The sequence below is a fragment of the Grosmannia clavigera genome (assembly GCF_000143105.1).
Source record: "Grosmannia clavigera kw1407 unplaced genomic scaffold GCSC_113, whole genome shotgun sequence".
NCBI lineage: Eukaryota > Fungi > Ascomycota > Sordariomycetes > Ophiostomatales > Ophiostomataceae > Leptographium > Leptographium clavigerum.
In genome coordinates, this window is record NW_014040831.1 from 2,185,040 (window position 1) to 2,199,501 (window position 14,462).

The 14,462-nt window shown below is 58.2% G+C and overlaps 5 protein-coding genes across 5 annotated transcripts; 3 read left to right on the forward strand and 2 right to left on the reverse strand.

The window, feature by feature from the left end:
- Positions 1–524: 524 nt before the first annotated feature.
- Positions 525–3,466, forward strand: CMQ_3544 (plasma membrane ferric-chelate reductase; the record flags this gene model as incomplete). The annotated part of the gene is made up of 7 exons (XM_014319482.1): positions 525–1,244; positions 1,312–1,352; positions 1,415–1,810; positions 1,888–2,117; positions 2,176–2,237; positions 2,291–2,412; positions 2,473–3,466. The coding sequence occupies 7 exons, from the start codon at positions 525–527 to the stop codon at positions 3,464–3,466; spliced, it is 2,565 nt and encodes an 854-aa protein (XP_014174957.1).
- A 47-nt stretch (positions 3,467–3,513) lies between these two features.
- On the reverse strand, positions 3,514–6,281 carry CMQ_3282 (snf2 family helicase ATPase; the record flags this gene model as incomplete). The annotated part of the gene is made up of 2 exons (XM_014319220.1): positions 3,514–5,361; positions 5,424–6,281. 2 exons carry the CDS (start codon positions 6,279–6,281, stop codon positions 3,514–3,516), a joined length of 2,706 nt encoding a protein of 901 aa, XP_014174695.1.
- Positions 6,282–6,754: 473 nt separating this feature from the next.
- On the forward strand, positions 6,755–7,977 carry CMQ_3647 (cofactor for methionyl-and glutamyl-trna; the record flags this gene model as incomplete). Its single annotated transcript, XM_014319585.1, has 2 exons — positions 6,755–7,210; positions 7,258–7,977. 2 exons carry the CDS (start codon positions 6,755–6,757, stop codon positions 7,975–7,977), a joined length of 1,176 nt encoding a protein of 391 aa, XP_014175060.1.
- A 265-nt stretch (positions 7,978–8,242) lies between these two features.
- CMQ_4071 (px domain containing protein) lies at positions 8,243–10,556 on the reverse strand (the record flags this gene model as incomplete). The annotated part of the gene is made up of 4 exons (XM_014320009.1): positions 8,243–8,349; positions 8,409–9,508; positions 9,567–9,812; positions 9,880–10,556. 4 exons carry the CDS (start codon positions 10,554–10,556, stop codon positions 8,243–8,245), a joined length of 2,130 nt encoding a protein of 709 aa, XP_014175484.1.
- An 887-nt stretch (positions 10,557–11,443) lies between these two features.
- On the forward strand, positions 11,444–13,240 carry CMQ_3316 (c-type cyclin; the record flags this gene model as incomplete). The annotated part of the gene is made up of 4 exons (XM_014319254.1): positions 11,444–11,751; positions 11,811–12,018; positions 12,087–12,806; positions 13,115–13,240. 4 exons carry the CDS (start codon positions 11,444–11,446, stop codon positions 13,238–13,240), a joined length of 1,362 nt encoding a protein of 453 aa, XP_014174729.1.
- Positions 13,241–14,462: the final 1,222 nt, after the last annotated feature.

Sequence of the window (14,462 nt, forward strand, 5' to 3'; positions counted from 1 at the left end):
TTGCCTCCTTTTCTTTTGTCCTTTTCTTTTGTCCTTTTCTTTCTTCCTTTTCTTTCTGGTTCTTTTTTCACTTTCTTTTTATTCGTGGAAGGCTGTCTGAGCTAGGACCTGTGCAAGGGGTGTTGCGGCAAATTCGAAGATACCTGTGCTTTCAATGCACACTGCCAGAAGTGCTTGGAGACGGCCACACGAGCCGAGTGAATTGAATTGTTTTTACCTCGCCGCCGCTGGTCTGCAACGGCCAGCCGACTTGCGCCGAGTGCCACTGTTGGCCAAGACACCGGGAGCCAATCCGATGCAGGGAGGACCCACTATTGTGCCGACTAGCCAATCATAGAGGAAAGACGGATCTGATTAGATTCCGTGCGATCTTGGCGCAGGGCAGCTTCTCTCCATTGCGATTGTCTGCTCCTCATCCGCCCCATGACGAGTCTGCATTTGTTCATCCATCTCCCGAGCGGACAGGGAGCTAGAGCGAACCGTATTTCCCACCTGCTTCTGTCTGCACGCACAAGCGACCTGCAATGGACCAGAGGAAGAGTAGCAGCAGCAGTAGCCGTGAAAGAGGCTGGATGACGTCCTCGACCTGCCTTTTGTGGATTCTGCTGGCGGTCTGCTGGACGGGCGTGACCGCGGATGTGCAGCAGCAGCAGCAGCGAGTCGAGAGTCTGGGCAGTCCTGTCGATGGCTGGCTGGAAGTGCCAGATGGGCTGACGGCATCCGATCTTTCCGACCTCTTCTCGCCTTCCTTTTTGTCTTTGCCGCTTTCACACCAGCTCCGTCCACGGAATGCTCCCGACGATGACGACGAAGACGACGATGGCGAGACGTTGCGGCCACGCCCGCGCAGCGACCGTGCCCGCTGCTCCGACGCCTGCCAGATGGTCGTCGGGGCGGTCGCGTATGTCGATGTGGCGCCAGCGAGCAGACGCGTGCAAAAAGCCTGCGGCAGCCGCCTTCTGCAGACGTCGCTGTACCTCTGTCTGCGCGTCTACTGCGCCGGCTACCACGAGGCTGCTGGGATCGAACGGCTCAATCGGACCTGTGCCACGGTCGGCGACAGCAGCCGGCAGCCGGAGCAGAACGTGCTGCCACCATACCATGACCTCGTTTCCGGCTATTCGGACGAAGATGTCGCCCAGCTGCGGCGACTTCAGCCGTCTGACGTCGACTTTCCACCGGCCAACATCAGCGAGGCCGTCGTGCCCTCTGAAGCGCTGTACCGGAACGGATACGACACCTTGGTGCGTCTGTTCTTTTTCTGTCCGGTGCCTTTTTGCTTTTTGCCTGCCTGACCCGTTGTCACTGCAGGATGACTGGCTCTATGTCCACAAACACCATCTCGCCTACAGGTATGTCCACTCGACTCCGTACCCATACATTGTGCTGACTAAGCAACCATCACCAACCACAGCACCATGATGCTCCTCTTCTGGATGGTTGTTGTTATCGTTGGCATCTCCTGCCGCATGGCCGCTGTCGTGAAGAGAGCTGCCCGGCGGATAGTTGCTCGCAGTACCGACTACCAGCCGCTGGCCGGACGTGCTGCCGACGGTCTCGACGCCGACGCTGATGCCGATGCCGACGAGGCAGCCCTGGCCAAGAGCTCACCTCTGGCGGTTGCTGGAAGACCGGGCATCTGGCTGCGGCGCTATGTGACACTGCCGGCGGCCTTTGGCTACCGCTGCGCACAGGACTTTGGCTGGTACACGGTGCCGCCACGGGTGCAGAGCCTGACGATTGCCGTCTTTGTGGCCATCAACGTGCTGTCGTGCGTTCAAGGCTATCAGACGTTTTCCGGAAACATGTAGTACGTCTCTGGCCCGTTTTTCGTTCGTCTCTGTATGGCCTTGTCCTCCGGGGCTGATCTTGTTCTTCGTCTCCCAGTTATCCTCTCGTCCACGAACAGCTGCTCCGCTACGTCTCAGACCGCACCGGCATCGTCTCTTATGCCAACTTCCCGCTCATCTGGCTCTTTGGCATGCGCAACAATGTCCTCCTCTGGCTGACGGGCTGGGACTTTGGCACATTCAACAACTTTCACCGTTGGGTTGCGCGGGTGGCCACGGTGCAGGCCATCATCCATTCGATCGGCTACACGCTGCTCATGTGTCGAAGTGAGTGACTTGCTGTCCTTGTCTTCGGCTGTCTTGCTGACTGCGGCCAAAACGGCAGATGATGGCCTTGCTGCTTTTGTTGAGTGGTGGGCCATATTCTTCTGGTGGACCGGCGGCGTAGTGAGTTTTTGTCGTGTCCTTCTCGTCTCGTCTCGTCCCTTTCTAACCCTCAGGCCACCATCTCCATGTCGCTCCTCCTCGGCTTCTCGCTCTACTGGATGCGTCGTCATGTCTACGAAGCCTTTCTGGTCCTGCACATTGTCTTGTCCATCCTCGTGCTTGCCGGCATGTTGGGGTACGTCGTTTCTTCCTTTGTCTCCTCCAGGGTTCCTTCTTCTCTTCGCTGACCATCCAGCCATGTGTCCATCTTCCACGGCCGGTTCGACGGTCTCGTTTGGACCTGCACTGCCGTCTGGCTGGCCGACCGCGTTCTCCGCAGTTTGCGCATCCTTGCCTTCCACCCGCGCTTCTGGCATGTCGTCCGGGCCGCGGCCACGTACGACGCCCAGTCCAACTTGGTCCGGCTCGTGGTCCCGTACAGCACCAGCCTGTACCAGCCCCGGCCGGGGACGTTTTATTATCTGCATGTGCTGGACGGCTGGCGCTTCTGGGAGAGCCATCCATTCACGGTAGCGTCGGTGGGAGGCGAAGCCGAGCCGGACGCCAAGCCTGGCCCTTCTTCCTCCTTTTCCGCTCTCGACGACAGTTCTGCCACCATTCGGGTCGCTGGACACACTCCCTACCCGTCTACCATGACCTTTCTCGTCCGTCCGTACGACGGCTTCACCGCCCGTCTGCGTGACAAGGCCGCCACCGCATTCATTCCTGCTTCGCTGCCTGTCCTCGTCGATGGGCCCTACGGCCATGCGCCACCCCTGGCCACCTTTGACGCCGTCCTGTTCGTCGTCGGTGGCAGCGGCGTCGTCGTGCCGCTTTCGCATCTCAGCGGTATCGGCAGGGCGTCGCGGCTGCGTGCTGTCCACGTCGTCTGGGCCGCTCGCGAGGCCGCCATGACCGTCGACATCATCCGCACCGACTTTGCCGGTCTGCTCGATGGCAACAGCACCGTTCGGCTAGACGTTCACATCACGTCGGCAGACAACAGCGGCAGTCTCCCCCTCCCAGACATCCCAGATCTCCCCAGACAGGCCCGTCTGCTTGTCGGGCGGCCAGACGTCCGCGGCGAGGTCGAGTGCGCTGTTAAGAATATCGCGCCCGGCTGCCGGCTGGCTGTCGTCGCCTGTGGCCCTGCTCGCATGGCCGATGACGCTCGCCGCGCCGTCGTCGATCTGCTCGGATCACCGACCTGTGGCCATGTCGAGTACTTTGAAGAGAGTTTCCAGTGGTGAGTTGAAGAGTGCATAGTGCAGCCAAAATCTTATTCTCTATCTATCCGTCATTGCTTCTTGAACGACTCCGTGATGCCGTCGGCGCCTGTCTCGATCACCCGGAAGGCGTCGGCATCGCCTTGGCCGCTGGCTGCTTGGGCATAGGCCTCGTCGCTGCGGTCGCACAGCACGTCCAGGTCCCGGTCGCTCAGCACCTCTCGGTCGCCTGCGAACTCGTATACCTGGCCGTCCTTGAGCAGCAGCGCCTTAAGCGCGTCGGCATCCAGGTCGGCTGCCGTCAACCCGTCCCCGCCGTCCGCCATCTTCTGGTCCATCGTCCGGAAGCCGCCCTTCTTGATGACCAGCTTCTCGAGCCGCCGCTTGGCGTCCGCGCTCAGCAGCAGCTCCTCCTCCACCGTGCCCTTGGTTGCTAGTCGGTACACCACCACCGGTCGCGTCTGTCCGATCCGGTGCGCCCGGTCTTGCGCCTGCAGGTCCTGCTGTGGGTTCCAGTCGCTGTCAAACAGAATCACCGTGTCCGCGCTCGCCAGATTGATGCCCTGGCCGCCCGCCCGCGTCGACAGCAGAAAGAGCCGGTGCGCTGCGTCCGCGTTGAACAGCTCAATCTGCGACTGCCGGTCTGCGTGCGCCACCGACCCGTCAATCCGGCAGACTGCCCACCCCCGCAGCTCCGCACAGTACGCCTCTAGCAGATCCAGCTGCGTCTTGAACTGCGAGAAGATCAGCACCTTGTGGCCTCGCTCGAACAGCGACGGCAGCAGTCGGTCTAGCAGCAACATCTTGCCCGATGCTGTCACGATGCTCTCGTCGATCGGTTGGTCCGCCTCGGCCTCCTCGCCCGCCAGCCAGGGATTGTAAAAGTTGTGCGGGCTGTTGCACACCAGCCGCAGCTGCATCAGCGGGTTGCCCAGCTTCTTGTTGCCAATCTCCCGCTTCGCCACCTCCAGTGTCTGTGCCCGTTCTATTTCCCCTTCCGACAGCGCTAGTCCCCGATCTTCGCCGTCCGGAACCGAGAGCAGCTCGTCTAGCAGCGCCGCTTCAAATTCGGCGTCCGACATCTTGTCCTCGTCCGACGCGTCCACCTCGAGGTACGTCGTCCGTCGGCTGCTGCGAGACCTCCCGCGTGCAGGCGTCGTCGGCGTCGAGTGTCGGCTGGACTTGGCGCTCTTTGGCAGCGACACCTCCGTGGCCAAAGCCGGCGACACCTTTCGCTTCGCGCTCTTGGCCGGCGTCACAGCAGCCGCCATACTTGTAGCTGGCTTTCCTTTCGCCGTCTTACCCATCAACATCGCAAACGCATTCTTCGGCTTGCTGGTCGGAATCACCACCTCTTCCACCCGTTCCATCTTCTTCGCCCGTGAGCTGCTTCGGATCGCCACCGAGATCGGCTTTGCCTCCACCGGCCGTGACCGTCGCGCTGGCGTGCTGGCCTCGGAGCTGGTCAGCCGCTCCACCACCATGTTTTCCAGGTAGCTTCGCGTGTCGACCGTCTTGTCACTGATCGCGTTGTACAGGTCCGTTTGCTCCTTGGTCATCGGCGCATACAGGATGTACTCGCGCTTCTTCGGCAGGTAGCTGGCCACGTCCGCCTTGACGCGTCGCAGCAACAATGGCTGTAGCACCATGTGGATCTTCTTGACCAGCGCCTGCTTCGCCCGGTCCTCCACAAACTCGGCCGTCCCTTCTTCATCCTGCAGCTCGCTAAAGTCAAACCAGCTCGAGAAGGCCTCCCAGTCGGTAAAGATCTTGGGCATCAGAAAGTTGAGCAGCGACCAGAGCTCCTTCAGGTTGTTCTGCAGCGGTGTCCCGGTGATCAGGAACCGCGTAGCCGACCGAAACGTCTGCAGCTCACGGAACAGCTTGGAGTCAAAGTTCTTCATCCGATGGCCCTCGTCCTGCACCTGGTTAGTACGGGCTCGCCGGTATCGCCTGTCCGCACGGGAAACGGGCAACCTACAATGATGATAAACTCCCAATTGATCTTGGCGAGATCGGCACGGTCACGAAGAATGATCTCGTAGCTGGTGCAGACGACTGGGAACTGCTCCGTCGGCCGGCCTTTGTGCAGGTGCTTCTGGATCTCGTCCTTGAAGAGCGCCTTGCGCTGTGGCGGTGTGCCGTGGTACATGACCACCGGAATCGAGGGCGTCCACATGTTGAACTCCTTGACCCAGTTCGAGAGTGTGCTCAGAGGCGCCACGATCAAATGCGGCCCCAGGTACTGCTCCTGCTCCCGCAGCAGCGCGATCAGCGAGATCGTTTGCACCGTCTTGCCGAGGCCCATCTCGTCCGCCAGAATGCCACTCATGTTCTGAAGGCAGATCTCCAGCATCCACGTCAGGCCCTCCAGCTGGTAGTCGCGCATCGTGCCGCCCACCAGACACTTTGGCTGCGCCGCCATCTTGAGGTCGTGCTCGCCCAGCGCCTTACCGTCGAATCCGGAGCCCACCCGGCCCAGCACCTGCGTCTTCTTCGTCAGGATGTCGCTGAACGCGGCGCTCTGCCGCAGCAGCTCGTCCAGCTCCTTGGCCTTTTCCTCTCGCTCCGCCTTGGTCTCGGCCTTCTTCTTCTGCTTGCGCCGCAGTGCTGCCATGCGTCGCTGCTCTTCCACCGCATTGGCCTTCTGTGCTCGCCTCTCCTCGGCCTCCATCAGTACCTGCTCGTCTGGCGTTATGGTAGTAGCAGAAGCAGCAATGTCATCCTTTTCGTCCTTTCCGTCCGCATTGGCCGGTGGCGGCGATGACGGGAGACTGGTCTTGTCGCTGGCAGCGCTGCTCCCAGCGTCGGCCACAGAGCTCACCTTGCTGTCTGCCATCGTTCCGAGGTTGGTGTGTGTGCAATCAGTCCAGATCGATGGCTGCACGCCGAAAAGTCACAGAAATCTGAGCTCAAGCGGAAAAGGTGTGCGTCACCAGACGTCACTGCCAAATTGGGGGCGCCAGGGCGCGACGCGTGCCCCGTTTGCGTTTGGTGGGTCCGGCCACGCGTGGTCACGCCCTGCCCTCCCGGCTGGTAAAGTGACTCTGCCTTACCTCTCAGGCACACAAGGGAACCGAACAGCCCCTCTTGACTCAGCGACCTGGAAGCCAGCTCCATAGCGGGGCAGTAAGAGCAAAAAAAAGTCACTCTCGCGATACTTTGACTGCAAAACGATTCGAACGATTCGAACGGCCCTCCCTCTTGAAACAGTCATCTCCGACAACGGTCGCCAAGCTGTTCGCCCTACGTCTCTTCCGCCCCATTCTCCTGCGGAGCTTCCAGATCACGCCTCTGCGCCCGCTGTCCGCCATGGCTTCCACGCTTGTGCCCATCGCTTCCCAGACCTACACGCCGGCCGAGGAGACGGAGATCCAGAAATGGACCGCGGCCGCAGCAGCGGTGGCAGCCGCCGCTGAGCCGGCCGCACAGTCGCCGGTGATCGCCGAGCTGAACGCACACCTGGCCTCGCGCACCACCGTGCTGGGCGTGAAGCCATCCAAGGCCGACGTGGCCCTGTACGAGTCGCTAGCACCGGCCGTCAAGGCCTGGACACCCGAGCAGCGCACCGGCCAGGCAGGTCATCCGCACGTCGTCCGCCTGCTCGACTTTGTGCAGAGCAGCCCGCTTTTCGGGCTCGCCGTGGCCGACGCCGACCGGATCGCCGTCGACGCCGACGAGATCTTGTACGTGGCGCCACCCATCGACCCCAAGGCCGAGAAGGAGCGGCTCAAGAAGGAGAGAAGGCAGCCGCGGCAGCAGCAGCTGGTGGAGCCGCCACCACCGAGCTCGTCGACCGGACAAAGGACAAGCAGGCCAGGGAGGCTGCAGCGGCACCGGCAGCAGAACCGGCACCAGCAGCCGAGGGCAAGAAGAAGGAGAAGAAGGAGAAGAAGGAACGGGCACCAAAGCAGCCAAAGGCTCCGGCCGCAGCAGCTGTGCCGGCAACGCCTGCCCTTATCGACCTGCGCGTCGGCCACGTCCTCAAGGCCATCAAGCATCCCGAAGCCGACTCGCTTTTTGTCTCGACCATCGCTATGGGCGACGCCAAGGGCATGCCCGACACCGAGGAATACGAAGGCCAGGTCGTGCGCACCGTCTGCTCCGGTCTCAACGGACTCGTCCCGCTCGAGGAGATGCAGGGTCGCCGTGTCGTCGTCGTCTGCAACCTTAAGCCCGTCAAGATGCGCGGCATCAAGTCCGCTGCCATGGTCCTGGCCGCCTCGCCCCGTCTGGCCGAAGGCGAGGAGGACCATCACGGCGGTCCCGTCGAGCTGGTCAACCCCCCGCCCGATGCTCCTGCTGGCGAGCGCGTCTTCTTCCAGGGCTGGCAGGGCGAGCCCGAGAAGCAGCTAAACCCCAAGAAGAAGGTCTGGGAAACCTTCCAGCCAGGCTTCACCACCACCGACGACCTCGAGGTCGGCTTCGACGCTGCCGCCGTCAAGGACCTCGCCACCACTGGTCTTGGCAAGCTTGTCACTGCTGCCGGCCATGTCTGCACCGTCAAGTCCCTCAAGGGCGCCACTGTTCGGTAGTCTGGTCTCGTCCCCTTGTATTCTCTACGCTTGTGCACATACGACAAGAACAGATCTGTCAAAAGACTAAAGAATCAAAGTAAACGTTACTAAAGCCCGTGCTCTTTCGCTTCGTCAAAATCGGGTCTTGTTTAAAGCTCATACTTTGTCCTTGTCCATGATAAGCGCCAACATCTGCCGTCGTTGTTCTATCATGTCTTCCGCTCTTTTTATACTGTTCGTTTTCTGGTTTGCCGACCCCTATTTCCGCTCTTGCAAGAGCTGTTTAAACTGCGGCCCCAAAGTCTCGAACACCAGCTTCACGTCTGGTCGCTTCAGACTCCAGACCTTGGCTGTTTCCGCCCTTGCCAACCCAGGTCGAGCCGGTGATGGCTGCCGGCTGTTCCTTGCACTCGTCCGTCTTGAAGCGCTCCCGCTAACCTCCATCTTACCTGGTGCCGTGATGTTGGCAACGTCTCGTCCACGGCGAACCGGGCCCGTAGGTGTCGCCGGGCCAATGAGCGTATCGTCCAGGAGGGCCTGCCAACGTGCGAGAAACCGGCTTGGGCTGGCTGCCTTTCCGTCTCCTTCAATGGAATTCTTGTCTTCGTTGCTCCCGTTACCGTTGATCATATCAATCAGGCGCTGCCTTCGCTTGATTGCGATTTCGTCCAGTGCGTCGATGTAGGCCGCATGAGCGTCGATCAGAGGCGCGATTGATGCCTGTGTCTCGGCCGGTAAAGCCGAGAAGAGGCCCTGCAGACTGCCATTCATGGCACCCGAACCGCCATCCGGCCACGGCCTTCGGCTTGACTCCGGCTTGTTCTTGTGCTGCTCACTTGTTTCCTGCCTGCTGGCGTTGACTGTCACGTTGGGGTTTCGAAATACTGTCACTGCGCTGACAGCCCAGTCCCGAAATGTTTCCCGTATGTCAGGCGTGTCCTTGGCGACTCGATGAAGCCATTTGTAGAGAAGGTGGCGGTTCCGCCTCAGAAGATCGGTGTAGTCTTTCACCGTCGGAAGTGAGGCCCCGTTTCCGACGGTGTCACTGGCAAATCTAAAGGGCGTGACTGCCTTCTTCTGGCCCTTGCAAACTTCAATCAACTCGTCCAAAAATCCCTCAAGATCCCCGAGGTGTTCCTTGAGGTCGATTTTGTCATGAATCCGTCGCAGAATGGGATCGCAAGCTGAAATGCCGTCCCGCAGAACCTGAGTGAACAGGTCTGGGCTCTGGTGACAAAAAACCTCGGTGATTTGGTTGCGGTCTCGAATGGAAAGCAACGATGCGTAGTATTGGGCACATTGGGCATGTTGCTTGTCGTTGATAGAGCCGACCAGGGACGGATCAACGGACTCCAGTATCGCAATGACAATCGACTGGCTCTGTTCCACGCTCTTGTTTCGAATTGCCTCATGGTACTGCTGCGGCCTTGCGAGGTGCTCCCTGATAGCTTCTAGGTGTGCCGCGCCAGGACCATCCTTGTCCCTTTCGATCTTTTCTGCTGCCTTCCTAAAGTCTGACGAGTCATATGACAACACCATGGCGATTATACTACCACTGTTAGCCATGCTGTCTTATACGCTGAGAAATAATGCAGCTCATGGCTCACCGTTGTAGCAGATTCATTCCCTCGCCAGCGGATGATGTCAAGCCCATCCAGTTCGTAAGGCCTCCCACGCTTATCTTAGCTAAAAGCAGCTTCATCATAGCATTGATCATGGTAGCTGCGTTACCAACACGCAGAGTCTGCCGTATGAGGGCATATGGAACCATCCTCTGCGTATTCTCCGCTAGCTTCACCAAGTACCGGCCATTTGGTGAGAGCACAAAGACATAATGCAAGAACTCAGCAAGTCTAGAAAATGCCGTCAGTCGAAATCAGCGCGTAATTTTCTACATTCGTAACTGCAGTGAGGACTGACTGAATGATGATGTAGTCCACAGCCGTGCGAACGGCAGATGAGTGCTGCTCAATGTCTTCATGCTCAGCGCAGAACAGAAATAGATCGTCTAGGAGGGTGCCGTAAATCATGGCACGCACAACATCATCCCAGGCCTGGGAAAACTCCACAGCGTTCGTCGTGTCGTAGGTCCGATCCGGCACAATGGTATGTGCAGCTGACGAGTCGCCTCCCCCGCTCGGATATCCGCCTAACATACCACGACTGACTGACTCGAGCAGAGACGACGAGGCCGTTGCCAGGATCTTGCGCGTGCCCATTGCGCCCTGGTCGTAGCTTTCAGAAAGCTCCGCTTTTCCCAGCAAGGCCATGAGTTCCTGGATGCGTACATGCCAGAAATCGTCCGGCAGCGCCTTTGCCGGCGGCAGAGAAAGAACAGTTTTAGTCAGCATCATTTGCAGTGTGGGAGTGTCCGACTTGTCGGCATAGATGGGACATTTTGTCTGGTCGCCTGCGACATCACTTCCGTCCTCATTGCTGGCCAGCCTCTGCGCAAAAGGGAATCCATATGAGTAAATTGTCTCCGGTTGTTTGAAGCTCTGTATCTCCTGATATGTCTGATGGTGAGTCAAGATGTCGAAGAGGGCGTTCAGCTGAGCCGGGCTCAATTCAGAGCTGCTCTCTTCTGATGCCGTCATGATTACAGCCAGGATGCCCGCCCACTTTCGTGAACGGAGAGATTTAGCTACAGTGATAACTAGGTGAAATAAGACCTCTGATTGGCTGCGCTTAATGGGGTAGATTAGTCAGCTTCATGTCAGCCTCTTCAGTAGAGTCACCAGCCTTTCTCTGAGCCAGCTAGTCCCGGCTCTAATGTGAATTAGATTCACATCTGCTATTTATGGAGAGGTGACGGGTGGAAGTTAACTTTCCAAAGTGAATGGTTCACCATACATGTCAAGCTATAATTTCGGAGAAGGGAAGGAGCGCTGTGCCCCTTGATTTTCGGCTCTTCTACTCCTCTTCGGCACTGAAGCCATTCACACCTGGAGGGGCTGTATTTTGACGTCACAAGGCGCTATCTAATCGGAGAATAGTGGAACAGGGGCCTAAGACAGCCGCTGTGTTTTCAGCAGACGCAGCTGCGGCTCGACTCCTAACTGCTTGTTAGCGCCTATGTGCAATAGAGCGGAGCCCCAGGGCCGCAAAACCCACCAATCAAGTGCGGAGAAAAAGTGCAGCTGCTTGCGTCTCTGCTTGCAAATGATGAAAGAAACACCTATCGACGCGACATCTTGTGCAGCCTCGCAGCTGTTTCCACGCAGCCTCAGCACCTGTGGATCTACACCTATCACCGGCCCCCTTATATTGGATTTGCTGGTAGGACCGAGTGGGCTTTTCATGCGCGAAGCACCCGCAAACTGGAGCAGCAGCGATAAGAACAGGGCAGCTGCACGACGAAAGCACGCCGCGCTGAAGAAGCACCGACGCGCTGCTCTGCGACGACCGACACGCCGGCCGAGCGATCTGACTTCGACCGGCTGATCTGCGAATTGCGCTGGACGCCTCGCGTTGGACTCGCGCGATGGGTCGCCGCGGTCATCGACATGGAGGCGGTGCCGGAATGGGTGGAGGAAGAGGCAGCGGGATGGGGATGGCAACACACATGGCGGCCGATATGCCTCTTCTACCACCACCGCCACCACCACCGATTGATGTGCATCCACCAGTAAAGGGCCCGTACCCGGGAGTTGTCTCTGTAGCGTGCCAGTACACCCAGGAGCAGCAGCTGCGACGGATGCAACGCGACAAGGGCTGTGATCCATCTAGAGAAGACAGCTACCGTCTGCAAGGAGTCCAGCTGATCGATAATGTCCGGGAGTCGCTGCAGTTGTGGGTTCTCCTGGTCTACCACGTTCCCCTGTCTTCATTAGGCTAACTGTTGCTCACAGACCTGTCAAGACGTTTACTACGGCCTGCACATATTACCACAAGTTCCGCCTCAGCTTCCGAGATGCTGAATACAACTTCCAGGATGCTGCCTTGTCGGCTCTGTTTGTGGCTTGCAAGGTGGAGGACACTATAAAGAAATCTAAGGAGGTTCTGTGTGCGGCCTACAACCTGAAAAACGCAGACAAGCCGACTGCGCCCGATGACAAGGTCAGTCTATACATATGCTTATGCTGCTTTCTTCTGACATGGTCTGACTTTTCTGCAACTCTTCCTAGATCTTTGAGCGGCCCTCTACGATTATCGTTGGCCTTGATCGTCTCATCCTCCAAACTGTGGGCTTCGACTTTCGCGTCCGCCACCCGCAGAAGCTGCTGATCAAGATGATTCGCCGGCTCATCCCGCCGGAAGATGCAAAGGAGTTTTTGGCTGTGGCATACCCCATGTCCATCGACCTGTACAAGACGTTTGCGCCCATCAAGCAGACGTCCTTCACCATGGCCCTCAGTGTGATTGAGCTGACGGCCCTCGTCCTCGGCAAGCACGTCGAGGCCATCCGGGCGTTGGACGCAGAGGCATTCCACACCAGCAGGGGTTGCATTGTGGAGACGCTGCTCGACCTCCTGGACCTCTACACCCAGTTTACTAAGGCGACGAAGATCGGGCCGCGCTTCAAGCTCGACAGGTTTATCGAGATCAAGATTAGGATCAATGAGGAGGTCGATGCAGGCCCACAGCTTGTCCGAATCGAGAGCTGGTGCGACAAATGTGCGGCCGAGGAGCGAGACACAAATCCGATGACACCGAAATCGGCGACGTCGCCGGCCACGACGGGATCCGGGCCCGGCGGCAGCAAGACAAAGGCTGCGGGCCCGAAGCGCCAGGAGACGACTATGCGGTTCGTCTTCTCGGACGAAGCTATGCGCCATGAACAATCGGAAATGGCAAAGTATTTCGCAGAGGAGTACGAGGAGTTCGAGGCCGAGGTCGAGGAGTCGGTGCCGGAGCCGAACCCATACAACCACAAGGGGCACGTGAACAGCCACAACGGCCACAGCCACAGCCACAGCCACAGCCACAGCCACATCAACCACAACAATACTAGGGGTGGTCACGGATCCCGTCGTGACCGCTCACACAACAACCGCCACCATCAGGGAAACAACAACAGCAGCAACAACAGCAACAACGACTCGGGATGGGGGCCGTATCACCGCAACCGCAGTAATGACCATCCGCGTCATAAACCGAGAAAGGGGGGGTACTACCAGTAACAGTCTCCCACATGTTCTCGCGGAAGTTCCAGGGATGTCTTTCGCTCTCATGCAACTCGCTGAGTGATGGGATGATGGGTGTGCTGAGCACTGTTAGCTTTGTCCTTGTGGCACCCTTCAAGGGGCCTCTGGGGGGCGAAGTGCGTGTTATCCTGTAGGCTGTTCTAGGAGTGACGGCATGTCAAAGATTCATGTTTACTCGGGCGTTTCAATACTATCAAATCCTTCCGCTAGTCTCCAGACAGTTCCAAGCCCCCCCTTGTGCTGCATAACGGTCTCTCATCTGGATGCTCTCCACTGCCTCTCAGCCTCTACGTTGATCTTCACGTTTAGGTTCGGCGAACTGATCGACAATTTATCTCGCTAGTGGGAACGATGTTTTGGCCGACATCTTTTTCGGTATCTTCTCCGGGAGTTTCGGGACAGCCTCAACTGCTCAAAACAGCCGCTATTGTCACATCAAACTCGATCGCCAGACCTCCATTCTCCCTTGTGACCTGCACGCTGATTAGAATAGCGTCGCGTTTAGACGTGGACGCCCCCCCTCCTTCGTTCTCGTCGTGTTTATCAACTCGATAGACTAAGTGGCTTGCCGTTCTCCAGTCACATCGGAAATGCTTTCCCCATTGGTCGTTCGTAAAGGGTGGAATCTCATTTCAGCACGATGTTACGAGCCAGAGGTGGCAAGAGTAACTAGAGCAAGAGGGATGGGGGGATAGAAGGCCAGCACTTTGCATGTGTGCTGCCTACATGGTAGATCATACGAAGGATGTAGAGGAAACATCCGCACTGCTCGTATCTCCGTGGGCCATATACTCCGCTGGCGGGCATAACATACGGGTTTTCATCTGAGAGCCCAAGCAGCTGCTATGTACATATGTACAATTGGACATACAGGTTACTGTTCGCCTGTCGATCTTTTGCCATGCGGCCTGTCTGTCCTTCGTCCATGTTCCCGCCTGGCTGATAAATTTGGCATCTCAACAGCAGTGTCATTCAAGGCAACTCGCAACATTTTAAAGGTTTGGCTATTTTACCAGCGGCGCCCGTTCGATTAGCCTTAGCTGGCGGATAGCTAGGTGAAGCTCCAACGGTGACGCTGAATACGAACCATAGCTCTTCGGCGGTGGAGCGTCCTACCTGCACGGATATATGAGAGAGAGGGGCTGGATACGCAAGCCGAGGCAAGTTCTCTGTACGTAGTACCAATGCGGAATCACCTCTCTCCCCTCTCATTCATCGCGAGTCTGCGTTACATAGTATGGCGTGAGGGTGTGAAGGGCCAAGACTAGCTGCCCCTTTCCCTGCCTTGATTAATTTTTCCTACGGACTTGGCATTCCTCTTGGCTAGATGGGGCGCCTACACGCATAATAGAGCTG